Consider the following 18,343-nt stretch of genomic DNA (forward strand, 5'->3'; position numbering starts at 1 on the left):
AATCACGCTTCGAGAAGTGCCGATACTTTGCAACTACTTATGCTTACCCTGGATACTTCGCCCCTGATAACCTCGGGTCTCGGTCATTATCACTATGATTACCCGAACCCTGATTGTAACCAGCGGATTACTATGCCCCTTGTCGCTAATATTATCCTTACTGGCTCTGATCTTAATTACTGTACCGATGTGAGATTACTTCGAGCTGCTTGCTTCGATCCTAGCCATGCAGGCTTTGGTTGACTTGATGTTAACTACCGTAATACTTATCGATACCTGGTTCCCGAATACATACTATATAGTAATACTATAAAGTCAAATATGAGCATATTCCCATGTGGCCAACCACCTTCATACCCTGCATCATTGACGCTATGAACCACAAAGGACGACAATTTCCGGTCCAGAACCTATCAAATCCCCGCGTGGTACTTCTAGAGGCATGTCATCTATCATCACTTTCATCAGACAGATTGAAGATCCTAACTCGTTTTCCAGCCCGGATGCTCCGTGGTCAACATCTCGAGACCCAGTCCAAGAGCCACATGTCATGAGATCCGAGTAAAAGGGATCCGATCAGATGACATAGCGCGCGTTTTCGTCGATTTCCCGCCACCTCTCACCAGTGTCCAGCTTACGCCCACGAGAAGGACCTTATACCGGGACGCGCGACTGGAATTCGAAGTCAGGGAAACCACTGCAGTCACCCTCCAGGTCATCTGCATAGAAGAACGACAGAAAGTCTTTGACAGCCTTCCTGAGGGAGAAAAGCGTCGCTTGAAAGTAATGGCAACCATAAAGGACCAGAAAGACGCGCAATCTGACGAGGTCTGGTCGGAATCAGAAGCCCACAAGACGGTCATGCTCTGCTGGCCCCAGCGTACTGTTTGCGCTACTGCGTCGTTAGAAGTGCGCATCTACTCGCAACCACATCCTCATAATGCTCTCATGGTCCCGGAAGATGGGAGCCAGCACTCTGCTCTACAAGCCTACCAGAAGTTGATGCTCGCATTAAAAGCTAGCACCGCCGAGCATGAGTCCAGAGTGCTGTTGATGACCTAAGGTATATGGAGGAGGCGGCTACGTTGAGCTCATCATTGAGCGCGGAGGTGCTGCAGTGGCAAAATGGTTGAACACTCTGGGCTTCTATGTCTTCATTCTCGCCAATAGAGAGCCGGTCTCCTGGTCGAATATCCTCAGGCTTGAACTCCTCCCGACCCCGAGACTCCTCTATCCAATTTCGCAATCCTCAGATACGGACCAAGTTCATCCAATGCTATATAGGTCGTACCATCATCGCCGACAAACAACCCCTTCCGTCTGCATAATTTCTCAAGGTCCGGACAAGACGTTCAAAAGAACCAGAAGGGAGGCCATAATGACAATCAATAGGATTGCCAATCCAGTTGACGCGTCAATACGGCTGATCATTTCGCAAGAGTGGATGCTGCGCTTGAGGAGAGAAAATGGGGCTGTCAGCGGATGCCTCTGGTCTATTGAGTGAGCACTGAAATCGGGTAACATTCCCTCACCTGGTTCTGTCTGTTTGATACTTCTTCCCACGGTGTGTTGTGGCTGTTAAAGTTCATTCACTCAAATAACTCGGAACATCGAGACGGGTGACGAGTCTGTGAGCTAATCTTGAAAGTTTTAGGTGACCTTGGTGAGTGACGTATCAGTAGAATAGATATCGGGGGAATAGAAGGTGAGTTGGCAGGGCCCCTTTTTATGCCCTGCGATGGAAGTATGAGAGGTACCTTTTATCTGACCCCCAGGTTCCTCCTTGCCGGCCAACAGAGCAACTCTCCTCCACGCCCAGCTCCTTTGATCAATGATCGTCTCGCCACCAATTCACGTTCCAGGCCCAGCAGAAGGAAGTCCCTGGGGCCGGAAGTCGGCGCACCGATTGCCTCGACGGCAGAGTCCCTGGTCTTCCCCGAGGGGGCCCTGCTGGCGATTGTCGTCGTGAGCTGCACAGGCCAGCAAGTCGGTCCTGGAATTAGGATTAAGGGGGGCGCTCTGATGAAGACTCTTGCTATTCTCATGGAATCTGGGGGTTTCAAAGATACGCGGCAAAGAGTTTTCAAAGAATTCAAAGAATGGAGGAGTGTGAGTTTGTGATCTAAAGAGAACACAAACGAGCGACAAAATTTGCTATCTAAAGTCGAGAGTCTGCGCTGAAAAAAACGAAACGAGCGACAAAATACACCCAATCCCTCCTTCCTAGCTCACGAGTGTGGCGGGTATCATGAGCAGCTCTGCCACATATCTTGCATTCGGCCGCCTAGCCCCTACCTTTGCGTACCCACCAGCAAAAAGACAAGTCAGCCTCAGACAAGCCAGCCTCGCAACCGCCCATGCCCATGCACCTTTCGGAGAAGGCGGCCCTAGGGGATGATTCTTCCCGTTTGTTACGGGGACGGCCAATTACCCAGGAGGGTGAGTCTTTTTCTACATTGCCTAGCATGTGTCTGACCGTTCGCGGCGGGACGGCGCAAGCCTCTTGTCACTCGTCTACGCCACTACTCGGCGATGCCAAGCCCCATGGGCCTTGTGCCTGCCTGTACATTTGCCCCGCTGCTTGTTAAGGACCCATGTTCGATGCTGGAGCCTTGTTCAAGGTTGAGATGTCCTCAAGTCTAAGCCTGCAGCTTGTCAGTCTAACTGATATAAGCCCCTTGGATTTGTTATATGTAAAGGCCGCGTCTGCATACCTGACTCGAGACAATCTCCGCGCTCAATAACTCACGCCGTTTTCCAGATTCAACTCTTAATTGAAAGACTTTGGACTTTCATACCCCCCCTTTCCCACTACCTTGCCTTGACAACTTCAAAACCCTCCACTGGGGGTTCCCCTGAATGATCCCCCGAGGGTAGATGTCACCGCCCAGATACCCTGCCTCCGGCTTGCAACCCTGAGAGATCAGAATACAGAGCGCTTCTCTAGAAGTCCCACAGGCACAAAGAGCAGCGAAGGCACAGGAAGAAGAGATCTTCCAACACGGCGCACCTCGAGACCCCCGAGGTAGATCCCAGAAACAACAAGATGGCTAGAAGCTCAGAGCACAGCTCTACTAGACCCCAAAAGGGCAGCTCTTCCTCTTCTTTGTCAAGGAAGTCAAAGTCAAGTCCCAAGGACGACCTTGACTGGACTGGCGTGACAGATCCTGGAGAGAGACGGAGAATCCAGAACTGCATTGCCCAGCGCAAGTACCGTAGGTCAATCCTGCTTGATTTTAACTGGAAATAGGCTAATAGGGCCATAGGAAAAAGGACCCGAGAAAACAAGGAGAAGGCCGAACGAGACTCTCGTAACCAAGAGTATGCGGGCAACAGCTACCGCATCCCAAACTCTGGCGACTTCAGCGCAGATCCAGAGCCCTCAGGACTCCCCCTGGGGAAGCTTCAACATTGCGCACTTTGTCGCGCGAGGCCAAGAGGCCGAAAACTAGCGGAGCGGCGGACGAGGAACATACAGCGGAAGCAACGGCTTGGCGGCAGTGACATACGGGGCTTCACCTTCTTACGGAGGAGGTCAATGGGCGCAATATACAAGGTACGGCGGAAGCAGTGGGGGAGACGAGATGTATTGCGACTGTTCCTGTCTTCACGGGTGTCTATGATTGCATTCTGACTGCAGCCTATTTATGGATATCATTAGGCTGCCATGTCCGTTAAAATGGGACATTCATTTATTCACTTTTACAAGCGTGAGAGAATAGGGGTGATGTCTGTTGTTGTATCTCTGCCATTACCTGTTGCCGCCCTGTGATTTGTGCCTTGACCCAACCCTGGTCCCTCAGGTTGCAACCTTACCCTCCTGTCGGACAACCTTGTCGTCAAGGCTTGTTGATGTGACCATGCGCTTCCCGGCCAACGCTGGTTAGATTCCATGGTGTTCAAAGTTGATATGTACCAGCCAAAGTTTGGTAATTCGCCGAGATGTTGCATTCAAGCTCTAACCGATATGTTCCTCTCCGTACTCCTCCTGACAGGTTGACTCGCTCCAATAGTCACAAACCAAACCTTTCCATCTTCACGACCGACACTTTCTTCCTTCTTCACATATTGAGCCACTCTTGTGACTCAACAACTTGGAAAACTTTGATCCCCCTCCCCAAGCCCCGGCAACGTGTCCTCTACGACCCATCCTCCAGCTTTCCCGTTCTATCCATGTCCTTCCCGCTGCTCATGGGGCCTGATTGTCGTATCTCTGTTATAAACAGAGACGTATTCCGTATTGTGCTTGATATGATGCTTCTTGTGTTCAAAGAGGGCAGAAGGGAGAGGTGGCGGATCCCCTGCAAGGCACCTGCATATCAAACGGGGATTGCGTGCATTATCCCCCAGTCGTAATAAGAGCAGTGCGGTGGTGTTTTGTCTGGAGTGCTTGGTGAACTTGTGTGACCAGCATTATCCTCAAAGCAGGCTATACGAGTTTATGTTACTACACCGAGGCGCATGCATCTCGATAGAGCCATGGCATGGGAGGATTGAAAGCCAATCCCCGGTGCTCCTGGTTATGGATGGGGATGGTGTCTTTGAGTGTCTTTGAATACGGGCAGGTCAACACGTCCAACAGGTCCAACCACGATCATCGTGGGTCACCGCACTCTCATGCTACCTCCCATCTACAGAGATGGCCGAGCTGGCACCCTCCTTCCTCTTTCATGCCAACTACGGAGTGATCCTCAATATGGGTGTGCTTGCCTCAGTGCTGTGGCTACAATGACAAAAGGGGCAGTGCTACGTAGTAACCCATGATGGGCAAGGGGTTGCAATGCATACGAGACAAATCCAACGTCCATCCCAGGTTCGTCAGTGTGTGTTATGATAATAGAAATGCAACACGTCAAGTCCCAGCTTGCATGACGCCAGCGGTTACTTCAAACTCGGCATTGCCAGTTTGACGCTACGCCAGCTTGAACCCTGAGGCCGTGAAGGTCAGGGGTAGTCTTGGTCTCGATACCAGTCCCGTTGTCCGCGGGAATCTAGCTGATCAGCATGCCCGATTGGCCCTCAGCCAACCCATTCTTCCTGGATCATCCTCCTCACAAACAGGGGGAACCCAGCATGCCGAGAGGGATGACTGAGTGAGGAGAGATCAGAGACGGTGGACTCCGGTAAGTTATTAGTGTTGGACGCAATAGTCACCGTGGCCTGCCTCATCTGGCGTGTGTGAGAACTCAGCCTTGCCAGCAAGCGGTGCAGAATCCTTGATCATGTGTGAGAAGCGTGTCTGCCTCCTCTATCTGACCCGCTCGCACTCAAAGACGCCAACGTCATCCAGACCGAGCTGCACCCGAGATTGTCCTCCAATACCTACTCATCATGGCCACATCGGCCTCTCCTGCTGCATACTACCTTCCCCCTCAAGTAAAAGCCGAGTCGGCATACTTATTTTCAGGCACATGCGGGCTCGTATGCTTGGCTCCGTATTACAGTCATTGGGCAGCTGGCTGACGAGATCCTATCCGGCCTTGCCATCCGCCCCTCCTTCGCCCCTATCATATGACCGCCGAGTACAGAGACGATTGGCATTCTAGGAGGAGGGGAAGAGCGATGCATCATGATATTGTCGATTCGCTCAACTGGAAAGCCCGCTCCATGGTCCTTCTGCCAACTGCGTGGAAATTTCGGTCAAGCCGAGGATAAAGATAGACATCTTACATCCATGCAAGATGGCAGGGCTTCCCTGCACGGCGAGCGGTGTCAGTTTACGGCAAGAAAGATCCTTTACCGAGAACATTGTCGCCCTTCTCATCAGATGCTAGGATCCGATTGTAGCCTCACCCACAGGGATACAAACTCTACTGTCTTAACAAGCCACTAATGCTTCAATCTCATACCCCCTCTTCATGATTGTCTCAAAACCCTTGACATTAAGCTTGCTCCTTAAGGAATAGTTGAGTCGGTATCCTTCCTTCCGGTTGATTTCGGCAGTCTAGAATAGTTGTGATGTGGCTGCGGTCGCTGTAACGTTCTTATCTGAGGAACAATATCATACGATTCCGCCATTGCTGTGACTGCATCTGGCACTAAGCCACCGACAGGCAGTTGAGCGGTGATCTCTCCTCCTCAACTTGACAAGTCAGCCCTGAAAGCTGAGGAGGCCATTCTCGTTCATATTCCCAGGCCCCGTCACAAGCCCTAGGATCTCCTCTTATTCCTATGTGGGAGTCAGGCAAGAAGAAGGCGCAAGAAGAGATATATGAAACACGAGGCAGTGCTAGTCATTCTATTAGAGGGCGGGATGAGCTATGAATTAGAAGCTGAGACCCCAATAGCAACTAGGATCATGTTGCTCAAGTCTCGCAAGTTTAGGTTCAAAGGGCCCGGATTCCTAATGCGGGCAAATCTAACCGGGGCCAAAAACAGAACATTATCCCAGGTCTGGGGGCCTTACAGGGGATCCCAAAAGTGGGCTCGTGCAGGCACCTCAGCCCAAGCTCAGCCCACCCCAACCTCAACTCGGGCCTCCTCAGCCCGAGGTCAGCACCAACTCAGCTTAGAGCGGCGGGAACTGAGCTCTGGAGACGGAAATGGATTTTGGTATGCTTGAGTTTCGTCTCCGAGTATTACTATGGTATTCTGACGAACTCCTTGTCAGCCAGGGGTTACCGCATCGTATCGCCCCCCCCTTTAATATTAGAATCACAACACTGAGGTACGCACACCCATATCAAGCATGACTTGGCAACTAAAATCAAAGGGGGAGGAGTGTGCTAGCTCGGCCACCTCTTGTAGACGGAGGGTAGCATGAGAGTGCAGTGTCCTAGGATGATTGTGGCTGGAAGGCATTGCATGTAAATCTCGGAGGCTCCCAAAGACCGCGAGTTCCCCATCTGATCGCAAAGCTGCGGGCTCATGCATGCGCCTCAGGAGGATTCCGGCGCCATCTCGGCCGTTTGGACGAGCACATGGCACCCAAACACGATTCTAACCGATCAGCATCTACAATCGGGGAGGCCTAATCTCCTAAGAGGGATGACTAGGTGATGAGAGGCCAGGAACGGCGGACTCCGGTGAGTCATTAGTATTGGGCGTGTTGGGCGTGTTGACCTACCTGCACTCAGACACCACCGCCATCCATAATCAGGGGCACCGGGGACTGGCTTCCTTGCCATGGCTCTATCGGCTACTTCTTCCGCATAGCACCTTCTGTCTTGAGCAAAAGCCGAGTCGGCATATTTCCTCTCTAATACATCTGGCATTGACTAGCATTATCTTCAAAGCCGGCTATACCAGTTTATGTCACCACATCGAGGTTCATGCAGCTTTCCGGGGCTCATAGCCGTAACAACCTGCCCCCCTTGTCTAGACCTAAGTGGTTGTTCGTCTAGAGAGATGGCAAATTTGACGAGACACATAACCAGCTGCCTGATGATTGCAACGCGGAGCCAAGCATACCAGCCCGCATACACCTCATACAGTAAGGCACGCAATGCCCGTTTGATATGCAGGTGCCTTGCAGGGGATCCGCCACCAGGATTGAACTGATGGATAATATCAGGATGCACAGACTACGCCCGCCACTCTCTGCCAATATAAACCCAGCACGACCGGTTTATCGCTTGGGAAATACACTAATTACTACTATACTTGCAAAGATAAAAATAATATTATATATTTCTAAAACAACTTCTAACCAAGCTTATAACTCCAGTTTTTAAGACCTATAATCCTCTAGGTATAACAAAGGGTCCCATGGGGCTGCTTATCGGCTCTATACTAACACGAGGCAGGCTATTTTCTCTCCAAGTTTTTATACCCGTCTTGTGTTTGATCCAGCGCTTGTTCCAGCATCTCTTTTTCCATTCTGGAATTTTATCCTGTACATATTCTTGTAGAGCCCTCTTTAACTCTTCGTCAGAAGAGACAACTGTGTCACGGCTAGAATCACGCCGGAACCGTAGGTGGAGGTGTTTGAATGGAGTAAAATATCCACGGTGCTGAAGGAGTCGCTCGATTCGCTCGAAATTGAGACAAGTGATGCATCTCATCTGTATTTCATTCATGGCCCAACTTCCTGGCGGTTTTGGGCGAAAGAGGCGCAATGGTAAGGGCGGCGTGGCGAAAACTTTGTGGGGGCAAGATTCGGGCTGCCACCCCCAGAAATCGTGCTTCATCGGCAAGGTAGCCAGGCTTGGCACCTTGTTTTCTTCGAAGCTAAGACTTGTGATAGTGTGATCCTTGTACGCGGCTATAAATTTGATGCTGATATCCCACTGGAGCTTGTCGTATTGTGAAAGAAGATGGTTTGTGTGATCGCTTAAGGTCTGCTGACATGAAGAACTGAGCTCCATGCTCTTCTCGCAAAAGAAGCATCCGAAAGTCAGGGGTTCGTTGTGCTGAATTCCATAGATACGGACTTCCCACTGACCCGAAACGCTCGCTCCGCAAAGGGAATTGCTGAGATCGGCCATGGCCGTTATTTCTAGGTGCAGGTGCAGGTAGTTGTAGGTAGGTGCAAGTGTTTGGGGTTATTGTCGTGTTGGGAGACGGAGTGTACGGATTAAATAGGTAAGTAGGGAGCTCCATAGGAGACTTCGATTGCCTCAATTAGGAACCATAGCCTCGTCAGGGGCAGATTACGGAGTACCATGGCAGATGATTCGCAGCCAATGAAGCATTATCACCCTCGGCCGACCCGAAGCACGCCGGGCTCGCGTCCCCATGTGAGAAGCTACACTTGACGTGACGCCCTGCAGTGGACAGCGTTACGTCGGCTTTCTGTTTATGCATTAACCGATAGAGCTCACCAGCTGTCGTAGCCTAAGTCACAACAGGGGTACCCATACGTTTCAAGTATGCAATGACGTTGACGCGGCCACGCGTAAGACCGGTGTGCCGATTTCTAGGCCCCCCCCCCAGATTAGCATAGGCAAACAGGAAGAGGCGTATCCCTGAAGAGTGTCTGAGAAGAGCTTTTTTTTGTGTGTACAAATATCGATGACTATGTCCTCTTCCTGGCGATTAAAAGCTTTACGCTTGCATTGATATCATGTCCTATCCAACGCCTTGTGCCGGCCCGGGTGAGCCCAGCGATGGGTCAGACCACACGCCCAGCCCTGAAGATGTAAAGGCGGTTTACCAAACCATCACCGAGGCGATCCGTCTACCGCCGGAAGTAGCGACAATGATCTTAAACTGGGCGGAATATTGGGTGCGTTCAGACAGCAAGTGCCATTTTGAGCGTGAGCATTGCGATCCGCTGGTAATCGACGCTGCAAGCGATGTCCGGAATAAGTTTCTGGTGAGTGGCTGTGGCTATGCACCTTACAGCTTCTTTACTGACATTATGACCTAGCTACGCTCGTTTCCTGTCGGTTTGATGAGGCCCAAAGGCACGCAAAACACCATTGAGACTTTGACATATGATACAAAGATGGCCAAGCCAGGGACTCTGAACACAGAGCATGACGCCTCATACTTTGCTACTCTTGCTAGTCATCCTGTACCAGCTCCGTTGAGACCAGTGCGTAAATTAGCCATTTTTATGCGCATCAAGGTCAAACCGAATCGGGTGGTCACCCAAATGGATAGGGATATCGCGTGGTTTAGCTTAGGTGCAGAGAGATTAGACGCAAGTCACAATTGTAAGTCGCCCTGACCATGCACATCCAGTTTCCATTCTAACAAGAAAAGGCGAACAAGGGTGCACCTACAACTGCCGAGCTGGGGAATCGCCGCTTCCAATCTGTGGACTACGCAACTGCCAGAATCCCATCGTCGTCTGGGGCAGCAAAACGGAGCATCTTCAATGGCATGACCACGGGTGGGCGTGGTCGTTTAACGCAAGCGGGAGGGAGACCAGACGGTTTGTGAGTAACTTGAAGTTAGGGGACGTGATTACGGTCTGCGCCGATGCGAGTCCGGGTTGGTTGATTAAAGTCGACACAGTTCGGATAACTTTGTCCTGGGCGATGATGTGAGAGTCATGTGGGGGCGGCATGGAGACGAGGTAGTAAGGGTTAATTCTTGCAAATGAAGTGCGACGGAGCTGGAGTCTTTCCGTGAAACATACGACATAGATGAGCCCTCTCTGATGTGTGAGAATAAGTGATGAAAGAGCAGGGAGCGAGTCGGCTTGGAGGATTTCGGGCTCGCAGACCAACTAAGCGCACCTGCCTATGCCCCCCCTATCCTGACGACCCAACCGCGGGCCAGGAGATCAGGCACGCAAGGATTCCAATAAACCAGCTTAAGAACTCTCGCTAGTTCTCTTTGTACAAACATCGCCAACTTAAAGTCTTCTGGCTTAGTTATCCCATCAAGGGCCGGGCTTCAACGATAATAAAGAACACATTATCAACACATCATAGCATCATATCCCAATGCTAACACAGTGACCTTTTTTTTTAGCCTCCCTGCTGCCTGAGGTAGAAAACTCATACCTAGCTGCATCATCATGAAAGGTTAAACCTCTCAGGGGGTGTTTTAACTGCTCTAACCTCCTTACGAGAAACAAGAGAGTTGCCCCTTTCCACCTTCTAAAGATTTCTGCAATTTCACAACACAATGCCGAAGATCCTGCCCCTCTCCGTCTCCTTTCCCTCGGTGAGACGGAAGATATCGGGCTGCTATCACGAGGTGCAAGCAAGTGGCTGCCTGCCCAGGTTCAGACACGTAAGCTCCGCCAGCCACCGAGACTTCCATCCAATGCCTTCTCACGTCGATCACTTTGGGCTATTGCCCTCCTCTACTACCTTCCATCTTGAGGAGTGGCCGAGTCGGCATTCTTCCTTCCGGCTGATCTTCACGATGCACAGGCGCCTTGATGTGGGTATACTTGGGCTCAGCTTTGCGGTCACCAGACTGACCCTGTTCTGGACAGGCAAACGGCTACGTATGTCAAGGCTCAGGGGCTTCCCGCTTAGGAGGATTGAGTAACATGGATGGTCGGGCCACCCGTAGGTGCACAGCCGGTTTTGCACCTAGCAGTGGCCTTTATAAAGGACAAGATTCCTGCCCCATTCAACATCGGGTTGTCCCTTCTCTCTCCAAGTCCCAAGCATCTATCCTCTTTGCATGTCTCTGTCTCAATTCCGGCCTCTATTACTCGTCCAGTATGTCTAGCCTTGAACGCCTACCTGCCGAGATCCTCACCATGATCTTTGGTCAGTGCGAGCGGCGGCACCTGGCTTTCTTTCGCAGGTTGTGGCGAGAGCCTTGCTAATGTCGCAAAGCCATTTCTCTACCGACGCCACGCATTGTTCTGTGTCTCGTCAAGGCCCCGCGACAAACTTGGACGCAAACCCGCCGAACTCGTCGAGGAAGCGATGAAGGCCGGTGCTAGTTTTGTAAAAACTAGATCCATGGTCGTCTACAGGGACAGCGAAGTCAAAACCATCCATGTATCTCCCGCTGTTTTCGCGGCCTATCAAGGCCGGATCGACATAATCGACCTGTTTTTGACGCATGATAAGACTCTTGCAAGCTACGTTGGACAACAATTGACCGCAGCCATCTTTGCACGCCGGCGCGACACAGCAAAGAGTCTAGGAGACCGGCTTGATGCTATGACTGGCGAGTTCTCTTCTGCCCACAACGATGCACTGAGGGCAGCTGTGTCTGTGGGCTGGGAAGACTGGGTGGACCGTCTATTCGCAATCAGATCTCGAGACGGCGACGTCGCTCCGTGGAACGATCCCCTAAACATTGGGCACCTCGACGAAAGCCTATTCACTACGGCTTTACAATCTCCTTTTGGCACCACGGCTAAAATGTGTCGTTATCTCCATGACAAGGCAGTACCTGTGACGACAAGGGACCGTTGTGTCGCAGTCAACGCGACCATGGATCAAGACATTGACTACACTAGCCTTCTGAATCCAACAGCGGAATTCAGATTGATAAAGATTCCCCGGAGTTCGAGAGCCGACCAAGCCAAACTGAGAACAAGAATGCAAGTTCTCAGGGACGAAATACTACCTAATGGATCACTTTTTCTGGAAGAGTGCATCGAAGACGTTATTTGGAAGTGGCCTGAGTTGGCAGACGAAATATTCAGCTCACTTCCCGATGAACGTCGTCGCAACTTGCGAGAGGATCATCTACCCGGTATATGCTCTGATATGCAACGCCTGACGGTTCAGTTTGTGAATGCTCCATTGGATTGGAGACAGCACTTGGCAGCTAACCCAACGGCTTTTCGGGTATTTCGCTTCCTCAGCAGTCAGTATAGCAAAGACTGGAAGTATGCTCGGTTTCCCGTCCCATTTATCGACTTGATGGAGGATCTGATCAAGGGAAGCTATCCTCTGGATATAGAGGGACTTTGTCAACTAATGCATGGTGTTCCTCGCGAGTTTGGGCAATGGACCATTACGGAGCTCGAACCCCTTTTTCCGAAGGATGATGATGATGATGATGATGATGGATGGATGGACTATAACTAAATGAAGTTTGAGAGTGTTTTACAGCATTGAGTTCTAATGCTGTCATGTGCTTGTTAGTGTGTTCTTGATATTGTAGCTGATAACTCCTCTGAGAGACGCATTCATTTAGCTTCCACTCAGCCACAGACTTGAAAGACTTTCCACACGTGAGCTCCCCTACCCCAGTTAGTTAGTCGGTTCATAGTAGGGCCAGTATTGAACGCACCAATAATGTCAAATGTGAGCCAATTGCACACATTCGACATGTCGACACCTCCGGTCATTGAGCCCCATGCTTACCAATCAGGGCAACAAAGAGCCCGACGTGGTTTTTTATAATACCCTCGGCACCCTGTAGGGGGTTTCGACATGTCGACATCTCAAATTTCCAGATAGCCCGACGGTGACTTCCAACTTGCTTTGGAGCAAATCGCGAACGAGACAATGGGCCCCTTACGATATCCGCTGTGACAGTCAGCAAACCATACGTCTTGTGATAGAAAATGGCACGTAAATAGCCACGCGGCTGCGCTATGCTGATATCCAAAACATGTGGTTAAGGCAGGAATTCACAAGGGGCTCCTTCAGAGTCACATACCTTCTAACGGGTCTTATGCCCGCTGATGGGCTCACAAAGTTATTGCCGACGTAGCGTTTTGAGCATTTCCGCGCACACACCTCAATATGATCACACCTGAGGTCAAGCAGTCAAGGCAGAGACACAAACGCAACAAGTTCATCATTGTCACCAAGTTATTCTCACCAGGTCCGGTCCAGCCAGTGACTTCCACGGTGGTATCATCCCCCACGAAAAACAAGCACTTTGTTCCAAGTCGCTGGCATCAAGAGCGCCGCAGAGATGAAATCGAACCAGCAACTCCGGCTTTCGCCAGAATGTTAACAGTTTCACCCGTCCAAACCAATCCAGATTCTTATCGACCAGTTCCCAGTCGTACGAGTACACCATGGCGGCGAGGATTATCTTGGCCTCGAGATATGCCAGGTTGACGCCCAAGCAGGCACGAGGCCCAAAAGAAAACGGGCGGCTAGCCTCCTTGATACTCCCAGAGCCGCCTCCGATCCAACGATTGGGACGGAAATTATCCGGGTCGGGAAAGTTTCGCGTATCGCGAGACATGACAAAGTTGTCGATCGATACTTCCGTGCCAGGCGGGACATCAGAACCATCCACCGTCGCACCGGGACACGTCCGTGGAAGGCCGAGCGGGACTGGAGGAAATAGGCGGAGGCCCTCCTCAACCACGGCGTGAAGATACGGGAGATTCCTAGTGGAATCTCCATCGATCTCACCCCTGGACGAGAAGGAAGATCTAACCTCGCGCTGCAGCTTTTTCAGCGCTGTAGGCGTTTTTAGAAGGTGGTAAGTTACTCCGGCTAGGAAAGTTGCCGTCGTTTCCGACCCGTCCAGCAGCAAGATCTTGGCCTGCTCCGCCAGCTGGTCCTTGTTGAAGCTGCCGCGGCGGAGGATGTGGGCGAAGAAATCCTCACGTTTGCTTGGATTGCTCATCGCGATGCGCTGGGCGACCTTGTCTTTCGTCAGCCTCTCGTGAAGGCTGACAGTCGCTCTAAGGTCGTTGGGCATGAGCCAAGAGAGAAAAGATTCAGGAATGGATAGTCGTTTGGCCGCCTGGAGCAGAGTGAAATGCCTCGTGAATTCCAGGATGAGCGAGACGTAAATGTCTGGTTTCCAATTGGCGACAGACTTGAAAGATTCTCCAAACGTAAGCTCGCCTACGGCTGTTAGCCCTTCGCTCCTCGCATCAGTGGCGCATCTTACCAATGATATCAAATGTGAGCCAATTGTACACAGCCGACATGTCGATGCCTCCACTCCCCCGACTACCGTGCTTGCCAATCTGCTCGACAAAGAGCCAAACGTGGCTCCGAATAATGTCCTCGCTCTCTCTCAGGGCTTTCGCGCTGAAGGCGTGAGAGAGGGATCGTCGCTGCGCGCGGTGCTGCTCGGGGTCGATGGTGAAAACGATATCTGGGTGCACGACAGACGGGCCTCGATCGTAAAAGACTCTGCTCTTGAGGAATGGCTTCCTATTCCCGACAGCGTGGCCGTAGATGTCTTTGTAGGCTCGTGGAGTATTGAAGCTTAGCTCGTTGGGTGCAATCCTGACCACATCGCCGTATTTATCATGCGCCCGCCTCATGTCGAATGGATAGTTTCCTCCCATCCACGCTCGTATGAACCAGAGCTGCGTCGTCCTGAATTAGCATCCGGTTTGCCTGGTCAAGCATTCGTTCCAGCTCACCTGACTGCATGCTGCAAGCTTTGGGCCGGGATATCCAGCAAGAGGGTGAAAGCAGATGCGATAGATGGTCAAAGCCAAGAACGTGAACCCTGCCTGTCGAATGGGAAAGGTTATTACGACAGATACGAGGGGAGTTGGGCCGTCTGGCGTACCGTTGTGAGCAAAAAGACAAGACCTAGAAGGACGGAACTCTGAGTGAGAATGGGTTGAAGAAAACCATTGTCCAAGACGATTCGAGACATTCCCAGTGCGACCGACCTACAAATCAAATTACCCAGTCTGTAGATCCTTTGTTTAACTTGGAGAGCTTGAGCCTTCCAAGCGATCCGAGGACTGCGGACACCTTATGTACCCTTCTGTGGATTGAGGAAGGGGTGACTTCTTAATACAGGACTGGCTGAAAATTGGCCGCTCGTTGATGAAGCCTTTCGAGGCCTTTGCGTACCGGTCATGGATGAGTGTGCCGTTATGTAGCAGTCCCCGGAGATACTGGATACTGTACTTGTGCCTGGCGGAATTGCCGAACGCTACAGTACTTGTAAAGCATGTGCTTTGGAGTAAGCCCATCTACAGACGGAGTCCGTAATCTGCCGTTCACTTGACTCAGAATAAGCCATCCGAGTTATCCGGCTCTTGGCTCCCTGCCGTCCATACGGGTAATGACACTACGCTGCCGCACACGTACACAATGAGTTCGATAAGCGAGTGCGCAGACTTTGTCCCAACTGTACAGTACATACAAGATGCTATTCGTGGCACCCCCAAAACGATAAGGCTGACTCCGACCGGTGATCTTCCTCTACTACGGGGGAAGCCGCTGCGCCGTCAACATTCAGTAAGCAAGGTCAGCAACTTATCAAATTACACAATTACCATCATAGCTGATAGAAGCATATATGTATAGAGCCTAGGCCTAGAGAGTGCAAAAAAAAAAGAAAAAGAAAAAAAAAGAAAGGAAGGAAGGAAGGAAAAACCTCTTTTTAAGTATTTCTTAAGTTTTAAATATGTATCCGAATCGATTGATCTGATGAAATTCCATATCTGATTTGAATTGATTGATCTGACGGCAGCCCTGAATAACTCACGTGCCATCAGGATAGGCCAGACGTGTTAACAACTCACCCAGCCCAATAGTGAACAAACTGCGAGGGCGCCTGCCCAGACGCACAATCTATTCGCTCAGCGACCCCAACAAGAGCCGGGCTTCTATCTATCATCTCATTTATCCCATCAAGGGCCAGGCTTCAACAGTAACAAAGAACGCAACATCAAAACTTCATACCATCATACCCCAATGCTGACACTGTGGCCTCTTTTAAGTCTTCTCTTGCATGTAAGCTCCTCCTGGAAGCGTCATTGATGTCAACACCAATACAAGACTCACACCTGGCTGTATCATTAGAGGTTAAATACCATCTCGGTAGGTATGAAACCGCCTGCTCAGCCAGTGCGAAAACTATCCCTTTCCACCTTCCAACAGTTCTTCACGGGGAGGAAAGCTGGGTTAGGCAGTTGAAATACAACATGGGCGAATTACCAAACTTTGATTGGCCGCACAACATTTGAACACAATAGATCTAGGGAACGTGCCAAGAGTCAAGTGCCAAGGGCAAAGGGTCACAGAAGAGAGTGAAGAGGTCAAGCAGCTATAGGGCTCCATGCAGGTAAATAAATGGTTATGGCGGTCTTGATTCCTGCTCTACTCGGCTTCTATGTGTTTTCCCTTATATAGCTGATATCCCTTGAGATTACCCGAGTCCGCCCTTCTTCTAAGCCTCTTCCTTGCGCGGGCACGCTAGTTCTCTCCCATTTTGGGTGCCCCTGACATGAGGGAGCTTCATCATCCGTGTCCTTTTGACCTCTGGGCCATCTTGTTCTAGGTATCTGAACGTATGAAAACTAAAAGTATTGAGTTAGCCAACCCCAAACCTAATGCGTAAATAAGGCAAGCAAGGTGTATGTGTACCTCCAATGTAGATTTCCAAGGGCAATGTTACGACAGCCTTCGACAAATTTCATAACATCCCGGTCAATGACCTCTTGTCGGAAAGGGAGCTCGGCTAAAGCAGCATGCCATCTTCGATAGCAGTCATAGAGCATCTCTCCGATTTGATCAACAGCCTGCTGGTCGTTGTATCCTTGGTTCTTTAGAATGAAGATAATGTTGATCTTTTCGTCCTGGATAAGGTCTTTCCTGTAAGACAAGAGGTCATTTTGCCTGATACATTTTAGCTAAAAACTATCAAGAAGGGTACTAGCACTAAAGTGTGACCTACAGGGTAACTAAATCGCACGTAATTCGCGATATTGCTTCTAAAGTCGCTTCTAAGGACGAACGGTCCACGAGGGCTTGCTCTAGGTTAATTCCTTCAGCCAATCTGTTGGATACCAGGTTAACTATGATCTTGTCGTGTGATTGGTCGAGGCTGAGAACCCAGAGCCCAGCATGGAATCTTGACTTGAACCCTGGGCTGGAATGAGGCAAGTGGTGGGTGTGTGAAGAGGGGAACTCCGAAACGGTGCTACGTATACTTACTCCATGAGTCCGATGCAAGGATAAACCCCTACGCAACCTGCGCGCATATCCATATACTCTTTAACTGTAAGCCGTGAAGATCTCGGTTGAATTTCAACCTGTTTCAGCACACCCTTGCAGTACCTAGTCAATTGACATTTCCAGCGGTGCTGCAAGGCAGGACTGGCACGTTGGCTGAAGCGCATCCAGCAGGATTGAAGGGTGTGTCTCGGTGGGTTGTCCTCGGGGGACACCGGTGGATGAACGCTATCCAGCATGTTGAGTGTGTCAATAACTTCATCAGTCGCTTCGATGTTGGTGAAATCGCCCTTATCGAAAGCTACACATTTATTAGTGGACGCTGCAAGTGGCATGCACAGTGGCGCTGCCCAACTGAGCGCCCTTCTGGCATTGGTTTTAGGGTTAGAAAACGTTGACTCACGATCATCGAATGTGAAGACCCAGCCGTTCCAGTCGTTCATGAGCTTTAATGTTTCAAGATCGGCATTTGGGGCACAGATGGCGCTCATGTAAGCGATATCTAGCCTGCTCCAATAGCCAGCCATCTTGTCATTCATACGTAAGGCACTGCGCATGGGGTTTTTTGGTCAGCCACTATTCATCTGTGATATGCATGGAGAATATAGACTTACTCTCGTAGCCACTCATCCGAAAGAGATTTTGACGTCTTGTACATGGGGTTGAGCTTAGGCTCAACTGCCATGATGGAAGAGAACAACGCCTCAGGTAGTTTGACCCAGCGGCCATCGGTGTTGTCAAGGGACTGATCGGCGTGCTCAACTTGATCTAGATAATCATCTGTCGGAGTAGCGGTTCCAGCACCGCCTGGTGACGGCGTGGTTAAGAGGATCGGGGCCATTGTGCTCATAGTGCAAGACAATGTCAGTCAACTGAACGATACTTTAGGTCCGGATGATCTATTTATATAGGAAAGAATAGTTAGAAATGAAAAGAACAAATATAAGGCTAGCAGCGTAGGGCTTCAGAGAACCCTATCCTCTATTAACCGCCGCTGTTAGACGATGTCATGAGGTTAATAATAGTTAATTATTTAACAGAGCGTGAGTTTTATATACATACAGTACACAAGGTACACTGAAAGTTACAGAAATAATCCGTTGATTACCTCGGCCTTGATTACTTTG

At 50.4% G+C, this 18,343-nt stretch overlaps 5 protein-coding genes across 5 annotated transcripts; 3 read left to right on the forward strand and 2 right to left on the reverse strand.

Moving 5' to 3' along the window:
- Window positions 1–374: 374 nt before the first annotated feature.
- MRS44_003773 (uncharacterized protein) lies at window positions 375–1,062 on the forward strand (the record flags this gene model as incomplete). Its single annotated transcript, XM_065623338.1, has 2 exons — window positions 375–428; window positions 499–1,062. The coding sequence occupies 2 exons, from the start codon at window positions 375–377 to the stop codon at window positions 1,060–1,062; spliced, it is 618 nt and encodes a 205-aa protein (XP_065479410.1).
- Window positions 1,063–3,046: 1,984 nt separating this feature from the next.
- On the forward strand, window positions 3,047–3,452 carry MRS44_003774 (uncharacterized protein; the record flags this gene model as incomplete). The annotated part of the gene is made up of 3 exons (XM_065623339.1): window positions 3,047–3,215; window positions 3,267–3,311; window positions 3,367–3,452. The coding sequence occupies 3 exons, from the start codon at window positions 3,047–3,049 to the stop codon at window positions 3,450–3,452; spliced, it is 300 nt and encodes a 99-aa protein (XP_065479411.1).
- Window positions 3,453–9,004: 5,552 nt separating this feature from the next.
- MRS44_003775 (uncharacterized protein) lies at window positions 9,005–12,401 on the forward strand (the record flags this gene model as incomplete). The annotated part of the gene is made up of 5 exons (XM_065623340.1): window positions 9,005–9,256; window positions 9,311–9,478; window positions 9,649–9,824; window positions 10,466–10,629; window positions 11,158–12,401. The coding sequence occupies 5 exons, from the start codon at window positions 9,005–9,007 to the stop codon at window positions 12,399–12,401; spliced, it is 2,004 nt and encodes a 667-aa protein (XP_065479412.1).
- Window positions 12,402–13,125: 724 nt separating this feature from the next.
- On the reverse strand, window positions 13,126–14,560 carry MRS44_003776 (uncharacterized protein; the record flags this gene model as incomplete). The annotated part of the gene is made up of 2 exons (XM_065623341.1): window positions 13,126–14,132; window positions 14,179–14,560. 2 exons carry the CDS (start codon window positions 14,558–14,560, stop codon window positions 13,126–13,128), a joined length of 1,389 nt encoding a protein of 462 aa, XP_065479413.1.
- Window positions 14,561–16,431: 1,871 nt separating this feature from the next.
- Window positions 16,432–18,057, reverse strand: MRS44_003777 (uncharacterized protein; the record flags this gene model as incomplete). Its single annotated transcript, XM_065623342.1, has 7 exons — window positions 16,432–16,561; window positions 16,629–16,880; window positions 16,939–16,945; window positions 17,000–17,133; window positions 17,199–17,517; window positions 17,620–17,765; window positions 17,831–18,057. The coding sequence occupies 7 exons, from the start codon at window positions 18,055–18,057 to the stop codon at window positions 16,432–16,434; spliced, it is 1,215 nt and encodes a 404-aa protein (XP_065479414.1).
- Between the last annotated feature and the right edge of the window lie 286 nt (window positions 18,058–18,343).

This window comes from Fusarium solani, assembly GCF_023522795.1.
Source record: "Fusarium solani strain SB1 chromosome Unknown bctg00000001, whole genome shotgun sequence".
Taxonomy (NCBI): domain Eukaryota; kingdom Fungi; phylum Ascomycota; class Sordariomycetes; order Hypocreales; family Nectriaceae; genus Fusarium; species Fusarium solani.